This window comes from Chiloscyllium punctatum, chromosome 39 (genome assembly GCF_047496795.1).
Source record: "Chiloscyllium punctatum isolate Juve2018m chromosome 39, sChiPun1.3, whole genome shotgun sequence".
Taxonomy (NCBI): Eukaryota; Metazoa; Chordata; class Chondrichthyes; order Orectolobiformes; family Hemiscylliidae; genus Chiloscyllium; species Chiloscyllium punctatum.
The window spans coordinates 44,616,041-44,639,284 of NC_092777.1; the positions used below are offsets into that span (position 1 = coordinate 44,616,041).

General features: G+C 36.3%; 1 protein-coding gene across 1 annotated transcript in view; it reads right to left on the reverse strand.

Annotated features, from left to right (window-relative positions):
• Positions 1-23,244, reverse strand: part of slc38a10 (solute carrier family 38 member 10) — a 129,656-nt gene that overhangs the window by 12,878 nt on the left and 93,534 nt on the right. Inside the window, exon 12 of the mRNA XM_072558580.1 lies at positions 1,359-1,514. Coding sequence (XP_072414681.1) covers positions 1,359-1,514 — 156 coding nt within the window. The remainder of the gene's footprint in view (positions 1-1,358; positions 1,515-23,244) is intronic.

A 23,244-nucleotide genomic window follows, 5' to 3' on the forward strand; every position in this document is an offset into this window, starting at 1 on the left:
GTTTTAGGATTTTGACCCAGCAACATGGAAGGATTTCCAAGCCAGGGTTGTATGGGGTTTGGATGGGAACTTGCAGGCAGTGGTGTTTCCACATATTTGCTGGCTTTGTCCTTCTAAATGGTAGAAATCATCGGTTGGTTAAGTGCTATCAAAGGACTCTTGGAGAATTTCTGCATTGATTGTTGGAGGTGATACACACTGCTGCTACTGTGTGTCAGTCATGTAAAAAGGGAATGTTTGTGTAAGTAGTGCCAATCAAGCACAATGCTTTGTCTTGGATGGTGTCAATCTTAGAGTGTTGTTGGAATTGCATTAATTCAGGCAAGTAGAGAATATTCCATCACATACTTAACTTGTGCCTTTTTGATGGTGAACAAGCATTGGAGAATGAGGAGTGGAGTTATACACTACAAGATTCCGAGCATAAGACCTGCTCGTCATCACCGTAATTAGATGGCTAGTCCAATTCAGGTTTGTGGTCAATGGTAACTCATTGGATGCTGATAGTGGGGGATCCAGCAATGGTAATGCCATGATAGTTAAAGGGCAGAAGTTACAATTCTGTATTGTTGGGGATGGCCGTTACTCTGATAGTTCAAATGTTATTTGCCATTTGTCAGCCCAAATGTGGATATTGTTAAGGTTTTACTGCATTTGAACATAGACTACTTCAGTGTCTGAGTCATTATGAATGGTACTATTTTACTGTGCTATGATTTTTAATTACTTTCCTTTCTTTGCTTGGCCTTCATATACAAATTTGTGTTTCCATATGGGCTTGTTAGTCATACATTAGTGAGTTTTTACTGTTTTGTTTTAATTCACCTTACGACAGCAATCTGCTTTTCTAATTACACTACTGTCAAATTGTTACATTATTAAAAACATTTAAGGGTTATTGTCTTTAAAAAAAAAAGGCACCTATTTCTGATTCACTCATGTCAATGAGCAGTGACTAGAATTTTGACTTATTCAAAAGACATTTCTTTCAGTACAAGTTTTTTTCTCAAACAATACCTTTAAAATGTTCTCATTTTAAAAACTAACAATAAATGTGAAGTAGAATATGTATCTCTTCCAAACCCTGGATAAGTATTCTGCTAAGCTTGGTACTCCCTTACATAAAAGGGGAAAAATGGGAAGGAAATGATCCCTGGGTCACTCTGTAAATCTCCAAGGAATGGCTTGCAGAACACTGATAAAAGAACAAGGACAAATAAGGTTATCTTGTATTAAACAACAGAACTGGAGCAAATATGAATATATATTGCTGTATGCACGATCAAGATGTCAGTCTATAAACAAAATATTCAATTTCAATTGAAAGTGATTTTCTGTACAGCCGCAACTTGCAATACCTTGGTCAGGACGATCCAGCTGCACTTCCTCGCCTTTGAGATTCCTGTCTTGAGGTGGATCTATTGGGACCTTTATCTGAGGTTGTTCTATGGCATCCTTGTCTAACTTTGGACGATCTCTGTCATCACTGGCTTCTTTAAGTACACTGTTTTGAGCTAAACACAAACATTCATATGATCAGAGAATTACTGTACTTGTGTATGAACAATCTAAATGTCTATTTATACAGAATTCACAAATCCAAAATCTTTTTTCTTTTGTAAAAAGGTATTTTTGAGATGATAAACTGAACACATTTAAGCAATGCTCAGATGTTTTAGGCATTGTTTTTACATTTAAAATACATATCCCTCTCTATGTCTGGACATAACTCAATTCTGTAAAGTACAACTTGTTCAGACTGACACCTAAAAGCGTCTCCAGAGAACTTTTAACTGTTAAAATTTCATGTTCAGTTTACCGCTAGAAAATTTAGTTAACTATTTGCAAAGTCAAAAGATTGTTCACCTTTAAAGATATATAAGCCTTGAACTGATCTCAACAAAGTGACTAGTTCAGCAAGTGAAAAGTTTTATTTATGCCCCACCTGCTTTCAGTCAGCTTGTTTAAGTTGGATTAGCAGTCTTTCTTGAGCTGAACTCAGATAGGTCTAGACATAGGTAAAAACAATGACTGCAGATGCTGAAAACCAGATTCTGGATTAGTAGTGCTGGAAGAGCACAGCAGTTCAGGCAGCATCCGAGGAGCAGTAAAATCGACATTTCGGGCAAAAGCCCTTCATCAGGAATAAAGGCAGAGAGATCCTGAAGGGTGGAGAGATAAGCTAGAGGAGGGTGGGGGTGGGGAGAAAGTAGCAGAGTACAATAAGTGAGTGGGGAAGGGGATGTAGATGATAGGTCAGGGAGGAGGGTGGAGGGTGGAGTGGATAGGTGGAAAAGATGATAGGTAGGACAAGTCATGGGGACAGTGCTGAAATGACCTGGGAGTTGCAGTGGGAGGGGGACTCCGAGATTCTTGTAGAGAGAAGAGGAAAACTTCAGGCTCTCTGCCTTTATTCCTGATGAAGGGCTTTTGCCCGAAACGCCGATTTTACTGCTCCTCGGATGCTGCCTGAACTGCTGTGCTCTTCCAGAATAGGTCTAGACACAGTAGTATTAAAACTTCAAGACATTAAGTCTGATACTGCTCAAATCAATGTATTCTATTTAACAGAATCATGGTCACGAACGTGGTGACTGAAAGGCACATTCAAATGTTAAAATGAAACTGTCCTTAAAAACTGAAATATAACACTTTAAAAATGATCAACCGGAAAATTTGATTTTGTCTCTTAAAGGTTTTGCTTCTAGAAAAGATTGTTCCCAACATGATCAATAGGTGGCAATAGACACCATTCTAAGAAAATAGTACCTGAAATACAACATATGGGACTAATTCATCATATTTAACTCTATTACAGTATTTTGTTTTGCAGTTGAAAGTGTAGTAATGATATTTTGCTAACTCTCTGGTATTGAATTCTGTTTTAAGTATTCAAAGTACTCAAATCTACAAAGCAAATTTTAGAAAAAAAAAGTTTAACTGTGTAATCCTAAATAAGCCTTTTGTGGGACCTGTTTAAAAAGAAAATACTGTTCTAATTTATAGAAATCAGATTTCTGAATCATAATTTCATTTCAATTTTATTAATCAGATTTCTTTCCCACTAATCCTCTCCATCTCATTGCATAACAAATGTGATATCATTTCTTCATTCAGTATTCACCCATAAGCATCAGAAACCACAGGTGTAGTACAAGCCAGACTAATGGACCATAACAGAACTATACACTGGGGTAGTTTATTACATATTGATTGGTTTCAGGTGGAGGTTTCTCTATTTAAAGTTTACATTTGGACATCCAGCCAGTAATTTTGATCCAATATTCCCCCAGGGTTAAGCTTAGCAAAACAATAGCAATTGTGAACCTGTGACTTGTGCTTATCGGTCTCTTAATAACTAAATCAGCACAATAAAAATTAATTTATTCTTAAAATATTGGCAATTATGATATCTAATGTTATACACAGTTCTGCTCTGCAAAGAAGTCACTTGTCAGGAAAATGTTACTCTTTAACCAGCTGCTAGGAAGCAAGAACTTTCCTGCCTATTTCCTCTTGTTGTCAAGTAGATTTAATCATTATCTCTCAAAAATAGTGTTCCTGTTTACAACACAAACCTGCATCATACTTCATGCTAGCCAATTACACTTTTGCTATCCAAATTTACTTTCTAATGGTGGAAGAAGAAAATTACTTCTGTAGATATTTTCTTTCAATGGCCAGTCCATTATACACCCAATCCATTATGCACTGCACAATTTTTATTTTAAAAAGGTGGTTTGAACTGTAATGCATCAATGATTTAGAAATTAATATCCTCGAGACAGTTTCTTAACATGTCTGCTTTCCTCTTAAAGTATCTGACCCATTGCTCATACTTGATCTGCAAAACTTAATCTCCCATACCTTCAACAGGAGAAACCCTTAACTTATTAATACAAGCATAATAGCAAACAATGGTGAACAGCAACGTAACATTTAGTTAAGTAGCAGGAGGCCTGCATCTCTCAAAAATCCCACCTTGAGACATTGGAGTTTTATAAGCAGTATTATGCAAGTTCTTACACAGCCAGCAATCAATACAACTTTAAAATAAATTAAACATATTTTAACAAGTGACTATCACACAATACACAGCTAGTTCTACATGAGAACAACAAACCTTATGATTAAAAGCTGTCAGTAATACACTTGTGCTTTCATCAGCTCCTGTATCATGTCCCAAAAAAGGACATATTAATGTTACATTATTCAGCATTGGTGCATGATTAAAAAAATGTTTCAATCCTATTTCAACATTTCAAGTTCTGAAGGCTTGAGGAAGCTCAAATCTATTAGTGAATTAAACCAAGGGGAGAACTACAGAGAATTGTTGCAAAATAATAAATATATTTGAGAGAATTTTTAATTTTTTAATAAACTTGTTTCTCTACATTGTCTCTCGTATTTCATTTTAATCTAATCATCTGCAAAGTAGTAAAAAGAAATTCTGAAAGATTCAGTATTTATCAAATTTGTACGTTAAATCCAACTAAACACCAATGTTTCCTTTAAAATTATTCACTTCAATAAAGTGAAAAAACAACCAGTAAGTGTTTGTATGAATCACAGGGAAAATATAATTAAATCCAAAATCAGGGTCCCCAGATTAAGAGCAAAATAGAAGGAAACTGCAAGAAAGAATTACTTTCACTTCGGGATATGTAAACACCCTTTTTAACCAATACTTATTTTGTACTGTGAATGCATTCTTAACAATGGAGTAGTATAAACTGTCTGATGCATTGAACACAATTTTTAAATTTTTAAATGCAAATCTGTCAAAAATATAACTTGTGAAAACAGAAAAGGTAAATATTTCAAAATAATCATGGGTCCCAACCAGTTATTAATGTTTCCATACAGTGAAATAAATATCTTCTTAAAAAATTGATATATCAAATTTTGGTAAGAACTAGCTCCTCCAATGTTTATAGTCAATTAATGCAACTTTCAAAAGCAACTCATGATTATGGCATGCAACTATTTACTGAATACAATGCAGATCCAAAGTTTATTTAAACATTTATACTAAAAAAAACTTGTGTAATAAGGTACAAAACCACACTCTTGTATAATTTTGTAGATGTCACAGAAAAACTCATCACATCAATAGGAATAATAAAATCACAAACTAATGCAGAGGGTTATCACCAATTTAGTCAAGGTAATAGAGATTTCTCTCAACACTAAAAGAATCACTAACTAGTAATTAGGTAAGTCTTGGCACAGATACACCAAAAGACTGAGGGCATTGAAATCACAAGCAACTATCCCACAGACAAGCTGATCAATGGCATAAGACATTTTTTTTAAAAAACTCCGATCCCAAGTCTGTGGAGAAAAATAGATTGCAGTATCAGTACTATATGTCAACAATCCTACAAAAGCCCTTTAGCAAAACTGTGCACAGCAGCAAGTCTGTTCAACCTCCTATATTAAGTATAATGTAAAGAATAAGACGACCAAAAAAAAAGAGAGAAAAAAAGGTTGAAGTTTAAAAAAAAAGTTTTAAAAAAGTCAAGAACTGTTCAGAATGCTATGTTTCATAATATATTTCTACAGAAATGATGTTTGGAATTAAAAACAAACGTTATGATGCTTAGTTTCCGAAATATTCATATTCAAGTCTGGTCATTCATGTGAACTAACAATGATTCTGCATTTCCCCTTAGGACCTTTTGCTTAAGAGACAGCAATTAAACAGCAGTACACAAAGAACACTACTTAAACTCAGGATACTCTAAACGGTGCATTTGGTCGATTTAGCTTAAAAACTATACTGCTAACTTCAAAGGGCTAAAACATGTTACTTTGTGTAACTGTAAGGAGGAATGATTTGGAATTACAGATTTTTTCCATCAAACTCCAGAATAGTTGTTCAGATTGTTGCAGTATAATAAAATGCCTAACAGTGAATTTCAAATGCACCAAAACTGTTATGTAAACTTAAATACATTTACTTACTTAACTTCACTTCTTCCTGAGAACTTTAATTCAATTGCAAAAAATAAACTTCTCATCAATATTCCCAGTTTAATTAATACTTCACAGTCTTTACTCATTAATCTTCTATACTGACATGAAGAAATATTTTGCTTCTGGTGAGGAGCTCTTCTGATAATTTGATCAAATTCAGAACTTAAGGTGATAATTGTGTAGGTGCTGCCACCTGGCAAAGACACAGCACCTTCAATTTTACACAAACTAAAAGATCGGAAAATAAAGCAGCATTTGCCATAGGGACTAAAATTTTCATCTCCAGTTCATCTGGCCTGATCCCAATTGCAATTATACCTCCACCATGAAAAAAGGACAGAATGCAGATAAATACTTCCCAACAGGCTGAAAGGACAGGCTGCGAGTCACCCTGACCAACATAACTTGCGAATTTCCCCACAAGAGGCTACTTGAACGGCATGCATGGTAAATAGCTTGGGTACAGGAGACCCAATCACAAATCACAGGAGGAGAATAGTTGGCCCATTGTGGGAGTGTTGGTTTTTGAACAGCATTCCAATTAATTCAAGCTCCTAGTTCTTAAGAGTCATACAGTCACATAGTACAGAGCTTTCATCGCAACAAGTAAATGCCATTTTATCTACAGTTATCTCACTTTCCAGTTCTTGACCGATAGTCACATTAGGACATTTAAGTAGTGCTTGGATGAGCGCTTGAAAAGTTGTTAAGTTTCCCACTTTTATTATCCTCCCAGGCTGTGCATTTGAGATTCCCACCACCCTCTGAAAATGTTTTTCCTCAAAAACCTCTCTAAATCTCGTGTCTTTTACCTTAAAATCTGCACCTATCTAATACAATTGTATCTTTCCTATAGCATATCCAATAGCCTTGCAACTATTGGTCTTTCTACTATTTATATTTTTGGAAGTTGCTATTGAATCTGTATTCACTATTTCTTCAGATAATAAATCAGAAATTTGCATTAGTCAGAGGGGAAATGGGTCTGGGTAGGTTACTCTCCGGAGGGTCAGTGTGGACTGGTTGGGCCAAACGGTCCGTTTCCACACTGTGGGGAATCCAATCCAATCTAATCTACAAATTCCTAATCTCAACTCACTACAAGAAAATAATTCTCAACTTCCTCATTACTTTGTTTTAAATCTTCAATTACTTCCACTGGTTACTAATCTTCGTCTGGTCCGAGGAGATTTGCCCCGTTTAGTCAATCAAACATCCTTGGAATCTTGAACCTTTGTTAAATCTCCCTTTTGGTACTAAATGGAACAAATGCCCCTCAGCTCTGATATTATCTCGGTAAATCACTCCAAGATCCCCTCAAAGGCATGCCAAAAGTGTGGGGTCTAAATTGGTAAAAATACTCCAGCTGGGGTCAAATATCTTTATTGCTCCTTCATAATTATAAATCCAAGGATCCTATGTGTTCTTTATTAAAATTAAAAAAACTTTACCTTACTTGTCCTGCCACTTCCAAAGATTTTTCTTGGTAACACCAACACCTAGCTCCATTCTCATTCTTCCTGCACCCCATTTTAAAATGTTTGCTATTTAGTTTACACTGCTTTTCCTCATTTTGCTGTCTTCCCTTTGAAACGTATAGTTAACGAAAGTTTTAAATTTAATTTGACATGTCTACCTGCTTTCCAAATCTGTATACATTCCAAGTCTGCTACTATCCTCCGTACTGTTAATGCATTTTGCATGTCACATGCAAAAATTGAAATTAGGCCACAAATGAAAAATAAATTTATATAAATTATTTGAAATCAATAAAAAATTTGCATCATAGTATCCTCCATGCTTCAGAATGCATTACGAAGTCAGCTGTGCTCACTTACGTGTCAGAAAATTTTGGGTTCAAAGCTCAATCAACAAACTTGAGCACAAAATTCAAGGCTGGTGCTCCAATCCAAGACTGAGGGGGTACTGCACAACCTTAGCAGTTGCAATGTTAAACAATTGCTCCACCTGCTCTTTATGCTGCATCCAAAAGATGCCATGGTTTTGAAGAAAAGCAAGGGAGTTCTCTTTCATGTCCTAAGCAAAATTAACTCTCAAAGACAGATTATGCTGTCATCTTCATATTGCTATGTGTTGGAGCTTATTGTGCACAATCTAACTATATCACACAGTGACTGCACATCAAAAGAAGGTATGCCATTGACTGTAGAAGACTTTGGGGTGTCTTGAGGTTGTTAAAAGCACAATATGATGGAACTCTTTCTTCTTTTATAAAGGTACTGATAATGAATTACTTCAAGTGTCTTCACAACTGTTTGTGAGAAAATACACCACCAAATTGCACACAGTATGCATCCACAGACAGCAAATGAGATAAATTTTCAGTGGCTCTGTTATGATGTTGACCGAAGGCTGAATATTGAAGCAGTGCTCTCGGATATTTATGCTCACCTTAACAGGAACTTAAGGACTTCCATTTACATACCGTCAATAAGACCACATCGCTGTCCTGGAGTAAAGACCTTAAATTCATAATCTTCAGAGTCAGAAGGCGAACGCACTGCCCATTGGACCATGGCAGAAATGAAATAATTAGAATATTGGTGCCCTACAGTGTTGAAACACTGAACTTTCGACTCATGCTCTAAGGAGTCACTGAGTCTTCAGTTCCTCTCTTTTAGCATGTCACTTTAACTACTTGTGTCAACACAGGAAGTAGGAGAATAAATTCAAGGAGGGATTACTTTATACATTGCTCAGCTCAACTAATAAAAATGTTGTTGTACTATCCAAGGAGATATTTGTTGTCTGATCCTTAAATGATACTGAGCAAAGGAAAGATCAAAACAAGTAGAAACCAAAATTAAACCAACTCCAGCCATCTAACGTATTTGGGGAAAATCCTTCATAACATCCCTGTGCTGACAACACTGAGGTTCTTTCAAACTTGTGAAATATAACCAGCCATAACACTTCTGGTGTGGATAAATTGCTGCCTTATTTTGTTTATATTCTTTTCTAATATACTTATTAAGTTATAAAATATTTAAATATTGTTTACATCTGCTTTCCAAAAGTTGAAAGAACATTTAGCACGCAAAGAGAGTCAAGTGTTAACAGAAAAGGAATTAAAATGCCAGCATTTCAAATTAATTAACATGGACAGATTTCAAGGTATTTAAGTGTGCCCAAAGCTTAAAATGGTATGAACCATACACTGTTCCGAATCTCAACCACACACAAAGAGGAACTTCCTGACCAGTCAACCTTTGGCCTTTTCATCAAGTGACGTACATTCAGTCTGACATATACAGCTTTAATACACATTCTAACGAGGCCTCCACACTGAAAAAGGGCAGGAATCTACACAAAACCAGAGCATTTTCTGCATTACAAAACAGAAATGCTGATTAGACTAAGAAATTTCTTTCCTCAAAGCATTTGTGGAAATAAAAGCAAAGAAAGGATAAGCTGTTCTAACAAAGTATAAACTGAAAGATATGTTTTTGCAATCTTGAAAAGAAGGGACAGCTTTCAACTTAATATATTGAAGACACCCACTGCTACCACACATTGCCAAAGCACCTAGACTTTCCAACATGCAATTTTAACAAGCTGTTTTTCTCATTCTACCCACAGTACTTGTCCCCAGAGGGAAGGTGTCTCATCTCAAATCTACATATGTGGCAAGGATTCCCAAAAGGTATTTTTAGTGCAATCATTTTTCCCTTCCTTAGACCAGTCACTGATTCACTTGTGCATATGTGACAATTCACAAGATATTGACCGGGGTGATACCATTATATACTTTTTCCTGAAACCATTAGTTGGTTTTAGTCAGACAGTTTCCACTTATCTTTCTCAGAATACAGCACACGCTAGAAGTGCCCTTTTTAGATATTCAGGCATCAACATAAAAAACCTCTCAGATTTGGTTAACACCAAAGTTGGTCATTCATCACATAAGCACCAAAACCTGTCCCTGAATTAAGCCAGAATCCATCATAACTTGCATGTAGCCAAAGAATTGACACACATCAGTAGTTCATAAGTAGCAAAGTTGCGTGATTATGGTTTACCTTTTTACTTAGTAGAGAGTGTATGAAGAGTCCAAAGAGAGATTAAATAGCACTTTTCAATCTAGCTTTGTGAAAGAATTTAATATCTCTATCAACATAGAGTCTTCTTTTCATTAAAGAATATAGTTAAAAAGGTACTCTATAGTTTTAAGTGGTTCTGTTCTCAACTTCTAAGGTGACTGTGATGAGCTAGAGTAGCAGTCATCATCCACATCCAGATAATCTAAGTGAACACAACATTAGGGGGAGGTGGTGGGGTATTGGTTATGTTACTGTACTGGTAATCCAAAATCACAGACTAATGTTATGGAAAGGTGTTTCAAATTTCACCATGGCAGATGGCGAAATTTAAATTCAATAAAATTCTGAAATAAGAAGTTAACCTAATGGTGACTATGTAACCATCGTTGATTGTCATAAAAGCCAGCTGGTCTACTAATTTCCCACGAGGAAGAAAATGTGCCACCCTTTAACTGGTCTGGCCGACATGTGACTCCAGATCCATAGCAATACAGTTCTCTCTTAGCTGCCCTCTGGGCAATTAGGGATGAATAATAAATACTGGACGAGGAAACGACACCCACGTCCAATGAACAAAACTTTTAAAATACTACAGCAAAGGATTCCATCCACAAGTAACTGAAGTTTTCTACCTCCTGCATCTTGACGACATAGTAAATCTAACTAGAGTGCAGAGGATCCAATATGTTGCAAATCTGTTGCAACTCAGAATTGTAACCTCTAATGCCAAGTAAATATTACTGTTAAAATCAAAGTAAGAAACGTCATAATGAGTACATCTGGTTTGAAAGCAAAACATTTACTATTAGGTGGATAAAAGCAAACACTGAAGAATCAGCTGTTTATAAGTGTTTATTCCCCTTTACAAACTGCCAATATTTTAAAAATTGCCTAATTGTGATACCAGAGAAATGCGTAATAAATTATATACAGATTAGAAATATGAATTATTGCTTTCTGGAATGCAAGTTGTCCAAACCTCTTGAGTACACAGTTGTGTTGGCAAAGGGGTAGACAGGTTTCTACTGTACAGTGCTTTAACAATGAAACCCAGGTAACACTTTGTTAATCTTAATAGCTAGTAAATCTAGCTGACTCCACAGAATTCAGTTCAACATTATTCAGATCTGTTGACCTGTGTCTGATTCATGTGCACTCAGGACAAAAAAAATCAGATTTCCTCAAAAGAGGAGATTCAACTGATGGTGTAAATTACAACAAATCTGACTATGGATGGATGCATGGTATGTTAGAGACACAATTGTATATTACTCGAAACAAAACTGTTGACATGGCTAGAACAGAACATGGTTTAAATAACAGATAGTAAATGTAAAAGGGAAGCAAATTGGAAAAAATCTTCATCACTTACACCTCCTGCTCATCACAAACTTCTGTGGCTGAATAACTGTTGTTAAATCTGACAGCAGGAGTTGAAAACCAGACGAATAGATGGGCAGGGAAGGTGAATAAGAGAGGACAATCAAGCCGGACATAACTGAGTAGCTGCAATATTTCCCCTGTACCTGCACCCTCAAGCTCATTCTAAAACTGGAAGCAAAACAGTTTGATCTAAACAGAAGGCTTTTTCCATTATATTTCCCAATCTTTCATACAAAAGCTTCTACAATGCAAGGATGTGACAGATAATAGCTACAAAAATGAATTCCTACAAATGCATCTAAAAGATACAAAACACCTCTAAATAATGAAAGTATTAAGCAAACATTAAAGATGCTAAAACTCAATCTGGGTGACATTGAGGCTTTCGAAAAGATTCAGAACAGCAGAGTAAGACCTTAGCCATTCAGGTTAGCTTAAAGGTCTTAGTTCAAATACTTCAAAGTAGTGGGGACAAAGATGATTTGATTGCAATCAATAAAATAATCAAAAGGACTAGATCATGTATAAGCTGACAAATTATTTCAATTAAATAGGCTGTAGAGGACAAGAAACATATGAATAAATTACGCAAGGGAGCAAATAGGTTAGATGTTGCATGATTTTCATTTCACTGAAAGCAGCAAGCCAATGAAACAAGTTGCTGTCTTGTGCAATGAATGCTGATTCCCTGTGTATCTTCAAGAGATGGCTAGATTTGTCTTGGCAGGCGAACATATCCGACAAAAGGTAGGAAGCAAATAATATAATTAGGGTGCATATGGTCTTAAGAGTTAGTTTTGATATTAGAGGAATTCTAGTTTCTCTTTAGCAGTAATTGACCTTGGATTTTTCCCTTCTTCTGGGAGACTGCACAATATCTGGATGATATGATGAGTTTCATGAGATGATCTCTAAAGACTTAGAACTGTACGGGACAGGCTGGACTGACCAGCTACTGGGTGAGAGATATTTTGTATGTTGTGTTAAAATGAATCTCTGGTAAGGGTCATTAAATTAGATTAGATTGGATTCCCTACAGTGTGGAAATTATATGCAATTTCCTTAAAAGTAAACTATAAAGACAGCAATAGTTGAAACATCAGGAATCAGATTCTGTAATTTTAAAGGTATGCAAATGAAAACCACAAAGCAACAAAATGATCAGCAACAAGTGGCTGATTTCTGCTCCATACAAGACAAAGGAAATACTGCAACTTTGAGGTTCCAAAAACTGTATTAAAGAATGATCATTATGAATGAATTTTGAACTGTATGGCTGGACCGCTGAAAGGTTAACAAAGGAAATTGTACATGGAACTTTTATAGCATCTTAGGTTTCATCATCATGGACTATAAACAGCACACAGTTGGTTAGAAATCAAATTAAATAAATACATGTTTTTTTGAAAAGAAAAGCAGAAACCCAAGGTCAATGGAAATAATGAAATACGCCAGGACAAATGCGAATTGAAAACTATATCTTGAATGTATCTAGAGATCATCTTTTATATTACATATTTACAGGATAATTTCCCTCATTCATGAAAATAGCCATTGTTTTGTCAATGTTTATGTCCATATTGTTTATGTCCATATTGTCTATGTGATTAGACTCCAGACAAGGATCCACTGGTAAAGAACAACATTGGGGTGAAGAGTAATTGTCCATCACCAGAAATGAAAATTTAGAGAAAAATAATCTGCCATTTCAAAATAATGAACTGTAGTTTTCAAGTACGTAATTTGCTTTTGAGAATATGGGGATAAAGTGTTTTTTCTATATTTGTACAAATCATTAATATCAGACCACATAAAGCAATAAATATTGATGGTACTTGGAAGTTTTGTATATAATATTACCTCAGTGTTTGCAAAATTAATGGTAATTTGAACTTCTGCAGATTTTACATTTTTTTACAATTCAATGGGCAATAGTTTATTGTATGACCCCAGTTAATATTCATTGCACTATAATTTTCTTTATTTTTAAATGATACTGGGGGACAGTGTCCTTTAATTTTGGCATGTGTTTTCATAGGCTTACAATCTGTGCCTTTCACATCTGTCACATAGTCTCTGTTCTAAAGCTGTAATCTCAACAAGTACCACTCACTGCTTACAGATACCAATTAGGAGACAGCTGCAGCAATTACTGTGTGACACATGCCAACTCTTCAACAGTCACGTGTGTGTTCTCATCCAAATAAGGTAATTTTTTTCCTTGTCCTGCTTCTATCCCTATTATCTCCACTGGGAAAACAAATTTAGGTAGGTAATAAGAGCCTGCGTTTATACAGTTAACTGGGGAAACAAATGTTTACTCCAGGTGACCTCTCAGGAAACTCAAGATGAAAATCTGCATTATCTTTTTTGCTGAGAAATTCAGACTAGGCAGGTACCAGTACTCCACGAGTCCAGCAGAATTCTATAAAGTACATTGTTAGTCAAGACAAATGTGTCTGCCACAGGATATATGTAAGGTTCCCAGGCAATTGGTAAAGTGATAGCACAGATATTCTTGTGTTAAACAAAAAGAGACCAAATGTTTACTGCAATTCCTGAATTGAAATCAATTTACATTCCTAATAAAGTTTATACTGTTTTTAGGCTTCTGTCACCTTGACCAGTGTAAAAGTATAATTATTACTGTAATTAACACAAAAACAAGAATCTAAGACAGAGCTATTGCGCAACTCTGACTTTGGTGCAAATTTACACAAGTTTTGTGCGCTAAAACTATAGATCATCAATAGAAATCTGATATTCTAAATGAAAGACTTGGATTGTTCCAATGCAAAACGGTTAGGTTTTTTCTTGAAATTTGTAGCCTACGACAAAAAAAGACTCCTTTGGTGCGTAACAGTAATGTGGAAATTGCAGCAGGGTTTAATAAACAATTTAAATCTTAGATTGTAAAATACACTATTTTGAAGGAATTTACGTTGGGCACTTAAACTCATCACTATTGATATCAAGGATCTTAAACCATTTTTTAAAATCCTTTAAAAGCATTAAGTTGTATGGGAACTGTACAAGTTTCTCTCAAGTTAGCCATTTCCATAGGTGGAAGTAGAATTTAAAGGGAGCAAGAGAATATGAATCAACATATTCTTAGAGTTTAAATGATCTTCAAGGAGCTATATTCATCTGATATGAAACAATGAGAGTTGGAATGCAGAATAATTACGGCAATCTAACAATCACCCTGGAGGTTGTTTTGTATAATGCTGGCAAAATAGTGTAACACTTAAGACTTTATGAGTGGTGTCAGGTTTTACAAGCTGTGTGTTGGACTATAAAACCTCTGTTCCCCTGGAATTACAAACAGCCAATTCTCACAGGCTAAGCAAATTCCAGAAGCAGCGGTTCCACACACGCACGCGCACAGACATACACGCAGACCTTGAGGGCTAATCCAATATCATTTACTGGCTTGTCTGCACATCTAATTAAGTAATAATCTTACAAACATACAAATAAGTTACAAAGGAAACATTCTAGTGTACAAAAACATTTTATGATACTTATTAGAAACCAAATTTTGAAGTTTTTGTTTCGTACATTTGATTTATTACATACAGAGCATTAGCACATATTAGTATAGACTCTGGAGATACAACAATGCGTGCACATAGAGTCCCACAGCACAGAGACAGGTCCTTTGACCAAAACTGGTTCATGCTGACCAAACGTCCATCCATGCTAACTTCATTTCCCTGCACTTGGCCCGTATCCTGCTAAGCCTATTCTATCCATGTATTTGTCCAAATGCCTTTTAAGTGTAGTTCATGCACCCGCCTCAACCACTGCCACTGGCAGCTCATTCCACGTGCACCACCCTGTGTGTAAAAAGGTTATCGCTCAGGTTTCTTGTTACTCTTTCCCCTCTAATCCCTTGATTCCACAACCCTGGGAATAAGACTGAGTGCACTCATCCTATCCATGCTTCACATGATCTTACACATTTCTAATCACCGCCCTCAGTCATCTATGCTCTAACGAAAAAAGTCCGAGCTTGTCAACCTTTCCCTATAAACTCAGGCCCTCGAATCCTGGCAATGTACCTGTAAATTTCTTCGGAACGCTTTCCGGTTTACAGGAGGCATTGTGGCTAGTGTGTTCACAGCACCAGAGTCCCCGGTTCGATTCCAGCCTCGGGCGACTGTCTGTGTGGAGTGTGCACATTCTACCCTTGTCTGCGTGGGTTTCCTCCGGGTGCTCCAGTTTCCTCCCAAAGTCCAAAGACGTGCAGGTCAGGTGAACTGGCCATGGTAAATTGCCCATCGTGTTACGTGCATTGGTCAGAGGGAAATGGGTCTGGGTGGGTTCCTCTACGGAGGGTCAGTGTGGACTGGTTGGGCACTGTAGGGAATCTAATCTATAGCAAGGTGACTAAAACTGAACACAATACTCCAAAGTGCGGCCTACCAACGTCCTGTACAACTGCAGTATAACTTCCCAACTTCTATAATGTCATGAGTGCCAAAAGCTTTCTTCACTGCTGTCTACCTGTGACTCACTTTCAGAAAATTGTGCACCTGAACTCCAAGATCCCTACAACAGGTGTAAAATTCATATCAAACTTTGATTAGGCCACATACAACAACTTCTGTCCCGGATACCAAATAAAAAAAGGCAATGGAGAAGGTAAAATGCATTTTATCAGAGCAAAACCAAACTGAAAGAATGGCTTGGCGGATGGATGGGAAAATACTAATAGAAACCTATAAAATTCTAACAGGACTACACAACGTAAACACAGAAAGGCTGCTCCCAATGACTGCAGAGTCCAGAACCAGGGGTCACAGACTAAGGATACAGGGTAGGCCATTTCGGACTGACATGAGAAAGGTCTTCCTCCAGAAAGTAGGGAACCTGTGGAATTCTTGGCCACAGAAAGTGGTTAGGGGCCAAACTATTGATTGTTTTCAGAAAGGAGTTAAATATATTCCTCAATGCTAAGGGGATCAAAAGGGTCTGGGGAGAAAGTGGAAACAGGGGACTGAGTTGGATGATCAAGAGCTTGAGCTTGAAAGGAACTCATTTTTGGATAACATTAAAGGGCAGTGTGATCTTTTAGTATCGTGCTGTGTTTACCACAAAATGAATGAATAAGTAACAATTACCATTTGAGGTGCTGTAGCAAAGTTGTAGGTAAATATTCTATCATAACACAGGCTAATTTATCAGTCTAACTTCAAACCTTCACACAAAAGCAAAATACTATGGATACTTGAAATCAGATAAAAAAAAATTGCGTGTGATACGCAACAGTTCTAACAGCATCTACAGAAAAAGAAACTCAGCAATTCAGGCTCAAAACCTATGAAGCTGGAAAAGTTAGCAATGTATTAGGTTTTAAGCAATTGAAAGGGAGAGAGAGTGCGAGCGAGGGGGGGGGGGCGGGGAAATGGTACAGACGGAAGGTTAGTCAAAGAGTGGAAGACGGGTAAGATTAAATGGTAAAGAATTTATGTTTCAAAGTCAAAGGGAGTTGCAATGGTGCATGTGCCTAGAGGTGAATGGCCAAATGTTCAATAGCTACAATCTGAAAGCAAAAAAGAAAACCAAAACCAGCAAACAATAGGGGCTGAGGTTATAATTTAAAATTTTGAACTCATTTTAAACAAGGAAGGTTGTAAAGTTTTAATCAAAAAGATGGGTGCTGTTTCCTTGAGTTTACACAAAAGGTTCAGAACAGAGATGCCACAGTGTGAAAGAAGCATGGAGAATTAAAATAAAGTATGTTCACCACCAAACAGGGCAGCGTGAATGTCTACAAAATGCGAGGAATAAAGGAATACTGTGTCATGGCTATTAAATAATTTAACTTCAAGAAGACTAAGAATATAAATGATTAATAATAAACTGCTCATTAAGATATTTATTAAAAAGTGAACATCAACACTCCAGAATTATTCAGCTTTATAAAAATCTCTTTAAAGTCTATGCTAAGTCCAAAGCAAAGCTCTTTCCACCAGTACTGCCAGTAAATTTTTCCTGTGTTCTTTGATTATACTTTATAATATTCAGGGTATGAGCAACAAGCCAAATGTTTCACAGGCGCTACGTGAATGAAGCTTGTATTTTGGATAAAACAGCCTTAAAATATAATGAATGATTCTCTTAGGTCACTGAATGAAAAGCAGGTGATTCTTTCAAAAAAAAACGTTAAATCATTTTACTAGTAAATGTTAGTGTTGCATTACTCTCCACTGAAAAGCACAATTGTCAGGAATGGGTTCAAAGAGTCTTGCGAAAGACACCAATGCCCATCTGCGCATCTTCTGCACCTTGGTCATAATTTTATTTTTAGCAGATTCAGTTTCAAAGGCTCATTTTGTGAATCACGTATTTTAGACCCTATTTATGTTACCTCCATTTTGGTGCATGCCATTTTCCAAGCGCACTTTTGAGTACATATTTCAGGGCAAAGGCAAAAAGTTCTGCACAATGTGTTCTGTGTTTAACAATCTCCCTAAGATTCCTGTATGAATGGGCAATGGGACATTGGCAACTATGCAATCCAGCAGCATACCTCTAAGAAAATTCTCACCTGCAAATGGTTAAGAGAATTAAAATTCAAATGATTTTAAATTTCAAGATAAATTAATTTGATACTCAATGAAATCAGTTCATAGTACGCCCATTGAAACAAATTCATTATTTATTGCTGCAAATACAATTAGACTAACCTACTTCATCAGCACAAATTTATTCATTAGTTACAGAAAAAAACCTTCCTAAATATATCCATCAATTGGGTTCTAATAATTTTCTTTCAGAGACACAATAAAATTTCTCCTTATAAGACACACTCTGGGCAAATCAAATGCATTACTAATACAACTCATAAAATTTCTTTTGAATGCTGTTGAAACAGAGTTAGAAGTTGCATATTAGTACTGCAAAACACAGAATCACAGACAACTTAAAATTCACATTCACACCTGGTTATTCCCAAGCTAGGTTTGGTTTCAGCAAGTTGATAGTTACAGTACTGCATAGACAGGTCTAACTCAAAGGAGAAAAAAATTGTAGTAAGAATTGAATGGAGACCTATCCACATCATGGTAAAGTGTTCTTGCCTCCCATTAGTTAACAATCCATAACTGATCATCAGGTTTATCTGAACTTCTGAAAACGTTGAATTATTATTCAACTATGTAGATTAGATATACATCTCCAAACAAATAACCATAATATAGCAATCAGCTTGCAGGTTAAATATTTGTACAGTAAACAGACGATATGGCACATCACCACACTAGTACTGTGTTAAACATTAAGTTGAATGTTTTAACATTGTGACTAGCATATTACTTTATACAACATTTGCTTCCATCCAGCACCAAAACCACTCCAAGGAGGGTGGCTAATAATTTGATATTCCACAAGCACAGAAGGACATCAGAAAACTTCATTTACGCTTTGTTAAAAAGGTAAATGACCCTTCACAACAAGTTGGTGCCTCGCACAGATATCAATTAAACATCAATTACTTTGAAGTATGGCTTGCATTAATAACTTTTCAAACAAAAGATTTAGGCTAGCATTAAGTATGGGGTGTGTGTGTCACTACATTCTCAATAATAAGCAGCCTTTCAGGTACGGGTAATATTCTATTCTTCTAGTTATTGCCGTTTGGCAGAGTGCCTTCTGTTGCAGTTTTCCAGAGTATCAATTTATACCTTTGGATGGGAGAATGCCAAATTCTACCACCAATTTATCCTGTTTTTTTTATTCTATTCATGCATGCCCAACCCAACCCTTCTGAATTCCTTGTGTTGTACTTATTGCACTTTCGCAATCACTGACAGCACGTAAGGAAAACCTTGTGAAGTACAGCATTGTGGATTTGCTGTCACTGAACCTAAACCCACACAAATCTTGCACATTTGAGACAAAAGAGATACAAGAGCAGAGAGCACAGGCTCCAGGGTAATCAGAAAACACCAGACGTTGCAATAACTCACTTCGGGTATTTATGAGCTCTCTCTGGGATCCTCCACTTATTTGAATATTACAGTTGCACAACCTCCCCCTCCCAATGTGTCTCTCTCACATTGTAAAACCGATGTAGGAGTGTGAATAGCTGCTGCTGAAGCTATGCTTTCCAATTATAACAGTTTCTTTTTGCATGTCATACGGCAGGCTATTGGGTTTCAATTTTCACAGAAAAACAAACTGAATTGTGGAATGTGATCCCAAAGCACAAATAAAAATCCTGAATATCAATGAAATAGAAAGCTATTTGACTTATTTGGTTACCAGAAAGCCTTGACTCAGTTTTTTTTAAAGTTTTACTTTCTTTTTGACTCGGAGGCCACGCCAATTTGTTTTGAAGCAGTTTGTCAGATTTTCACAGCTTTGCAATACTTCCTGTTTATTGGGTTCACAAATCAGATAAAGTTCAACAGATTTTAAAATTTTGTGCAATTATTTAAATGACAAACCAAAATTAGGAATTCTTATCCCAAAAGCATTTTACAGTCCTTAACTACCAATGGCTCTGATGTGATCTTCCAGAGAATCGTTCCTGTTTGAGTGAGTAGAAATTGGTTCCCATCACTTCATGTACTTGGTCGTTATGAACCGTTGTCAACTTCCATTTACTATACAGATAGAGGGTGTTTAATTATCACATTTCACTTTTGTTTTTTTTAAAAAAGAGCTTGTATTAAAACTTCCGAAAAAAAATCAAATGTACATCGACAGCCTTGAATACTAGACTGAATTTAATTTTAAGTTGTAATAAACTCAAATGTACATTTGAAAACAAACATATTTCAGAGAATGGCAAGAACATTAAGTATTACTATATTTTCTTTTACATGCATTTAAACCTTTTGTATAATCAGAAGCTTCTGGTAGCAATTCCATACCCAATAATACAAGAGCAACAAAATTTACACTGAAACAAATACTAAGGATACAGAAGACACTTTAATCTTCAATTATTGCTGCCTGCTAGTCATTCCATGACTTTGAGATAGTGCACAACGCAACCCTGCGTAAAATACTGAATGAAAAACAAAACAGTGAAGATTTTCCATTATTTTTCTTTTATCCATTGAATGGACTATGGGCATCATTGGCGAGGCCAACATTTATTGCTCATTCCTAGTTGCTCTTGTAAATCTCAATAAGTGCAGTCTAATGTAAGACAAGAATATTTCTGTTGACATCACAGAAGTAAAACCTTAAGTAGAGATGCAAAGGAAACAGTAACCAAATTGTACTTAGTTTGATATATTAGCGGTCTGTACACCTCTATTCTGTTCAAAAGCATGATCAAAATGTTGGGAGTTTCTTCCCATTTCAATTCTCTGCCCCACTACCATTCTGACCTTTTTGCTCTTGCCCGATTAAGCTCTTCCAATGGAGCTCAACAGAGGCTCGAGAAACAGCAACATATTTTTCAATTATATACTCTTCAATCTTCAAGAATCACCAGAATTCAACAATTTCAGAACCTAAATAGTGCTAATTTCCCAGAAAGTGTTGGCAATGATTCTACTTTATAACTTATTGGCTCTCAAAACACTTTTCCTTTGTCTATTACCATTCCCTTTTTGTCCGTACTATTATCCCTTTTGTCATTAATCACTATGTCCCACCTTCCCACCATCATTCCTCAATATTTCCTCCACTAAGCACACCCATCTTTATCCTCTTTGTGGATTTATTTAAACCCATTTCATGTGTAACATTTTTAATTCAATGAGATAATAAACTTAAATCTTTAACTCTGTTTCCCACTGCATAGTTCCACATGATTCCAAGTTTTATTCATCAGATTATGTTAATGTTGTGTCTTGGAACACAAAGCATCTTGCATTACAGTTACATCAACTGGTCAACTGCTGAAACTTACCCTAGCTGACTTACCTCTTTACACAACCCAAAAAGAGTTGATAGAAGACTCAATGCAACAACACATTTGCACAGAAAGGGTAGGCGACGGCCTAGTGGCATTATTGCTAGACTATTAATCCAGAGACCCAAATAATGTTCTGGGGGCCTGAGTTTGAATCTCACAGTGGCAGATAGTGGTATGTTATTTCCAGATTATCACTGGATTCAGAGTTTAATGATGACCACAAAATCATTACTGATTGTCAATGAAAATCCATTTGGATCACTATGTCCTTCAGGGAAGGAAATCTGTTTTCTTTACCCAGTCTACATGCGACACCAGACTCATAGCAATGTGGTTAACTCTAAACTGCCCTTTGGATAATTAGGGATACGCATTAAATGGAGGTCCAGTAAGTGATGCTCAATTGACAAGCTAGGAATTTTGCCTCTTAACTTCATCAAATACATCCTAAAAGTTTTATAAAATCAATCTGTATTGTTCGAGAAGATTTGTTTTTATAGTGTAGTTGACGACTTAAAATTTCAAATCATACCATCAAGCCTCTGGTCAATATAGGTTTTATCCATAAGTTTTTGAGTAGTAAACAGAGGCCTTACAGAACCATGCAACAGAAACAAACCCCGATACTCAAAAATGCCATTTTGCGAAGTGTCATCGAGGTGGGAGGAGTGCACTGTCTTTCTCTACGAATACTCCATCAGTCACAATAGAAACTTAATTGCTTTATCCAGCTACTAAATGGCTAATCATAAGCTTCCTTTATATCAGAATCAAAATAAAAAGATCAACTAACTTTCTTCAACAAACAACTAATTTATTTTAAAAAATATTCAATACTGATGCAAAACTACTTCACCTACTGAGGAGTACAAGAGTATAAATGATCACTCCTCTCAACAACTCAAAATGCACAAACTGGCAAACAGGGTAAAGCGAAAAAAAATTCTCTGCAGAGGTTCATTTTGAGTAAAAGAGCTTTGAACAATGAGTTTTAGTTGTTGAGGGCAAAATAAATGGTGTGGAATGGTCAGCTGTTTGTTTAGCTGGCATACTGGCACATGGGTCATGAAACACAGAGGCACTACACCACCCAGAATAAAGGAACCCATTCATTAGCACCCTATCTACCATCAAAAGCACAGTGGCAACAGTGTGAATCATCTACAGGGTGCAACGCAGTAACTTGGCAGTTTCTCCCACAAGAGTTTCCAAACCAATGACCTCTATCACCTAGAAGGACAAGGGTCACAGATACATGGAAACACCATCTCCTGGAAGTTCCCCTTCAAGCCACACACCATCTTGACTTAGAACTACATAATCATTCCTTCATTGCCACTGGGGTCAAAATCCTAAAATTCCCTTCAAAACAGCATTACAGATGCTCTTATGCTGCAAAGACTACAGTGGTTGAAGGTGTTAGCACACTGTCACTTTCTCCAGGGCAATTACATGCCAGCCGAGTCAGTGATACCCATATCTCATGAATAAACTAAATAGTCAAGCAGCTGTTTCTGGGATCCTTGCTGATATTTTCTGAGCAAGCAGCATTGTCGAGGATCCTTCTGGACACTTTTCAGGGGCCATTGTTAATATATTGTGTTTAATTTCCATCATTAGTACAACCACTGTTCCTGCCCTATAGACTAATCTGACACATTGATCGTACAATGAGGACAACATGAACACAACCATCTGTATTCAGTTTTGCAAAATAAAGTCATTTCTTCTCCTCCAGTTAATTCCAGCATCTGGTTTACTGAGACTAACCTTCAATTTGAAGCCAGTAAAAATGCATCCAATTTCTGTCAAGTGTCTACTTTTGTTCCACTTCCACCTTAGATTACTCTATGTATCTATATATCCTCTATTCATTCTGCAACAATATATTAATAGCCACATTGTATAATCCACATTTGAAAGCCAAGTAATCGGACT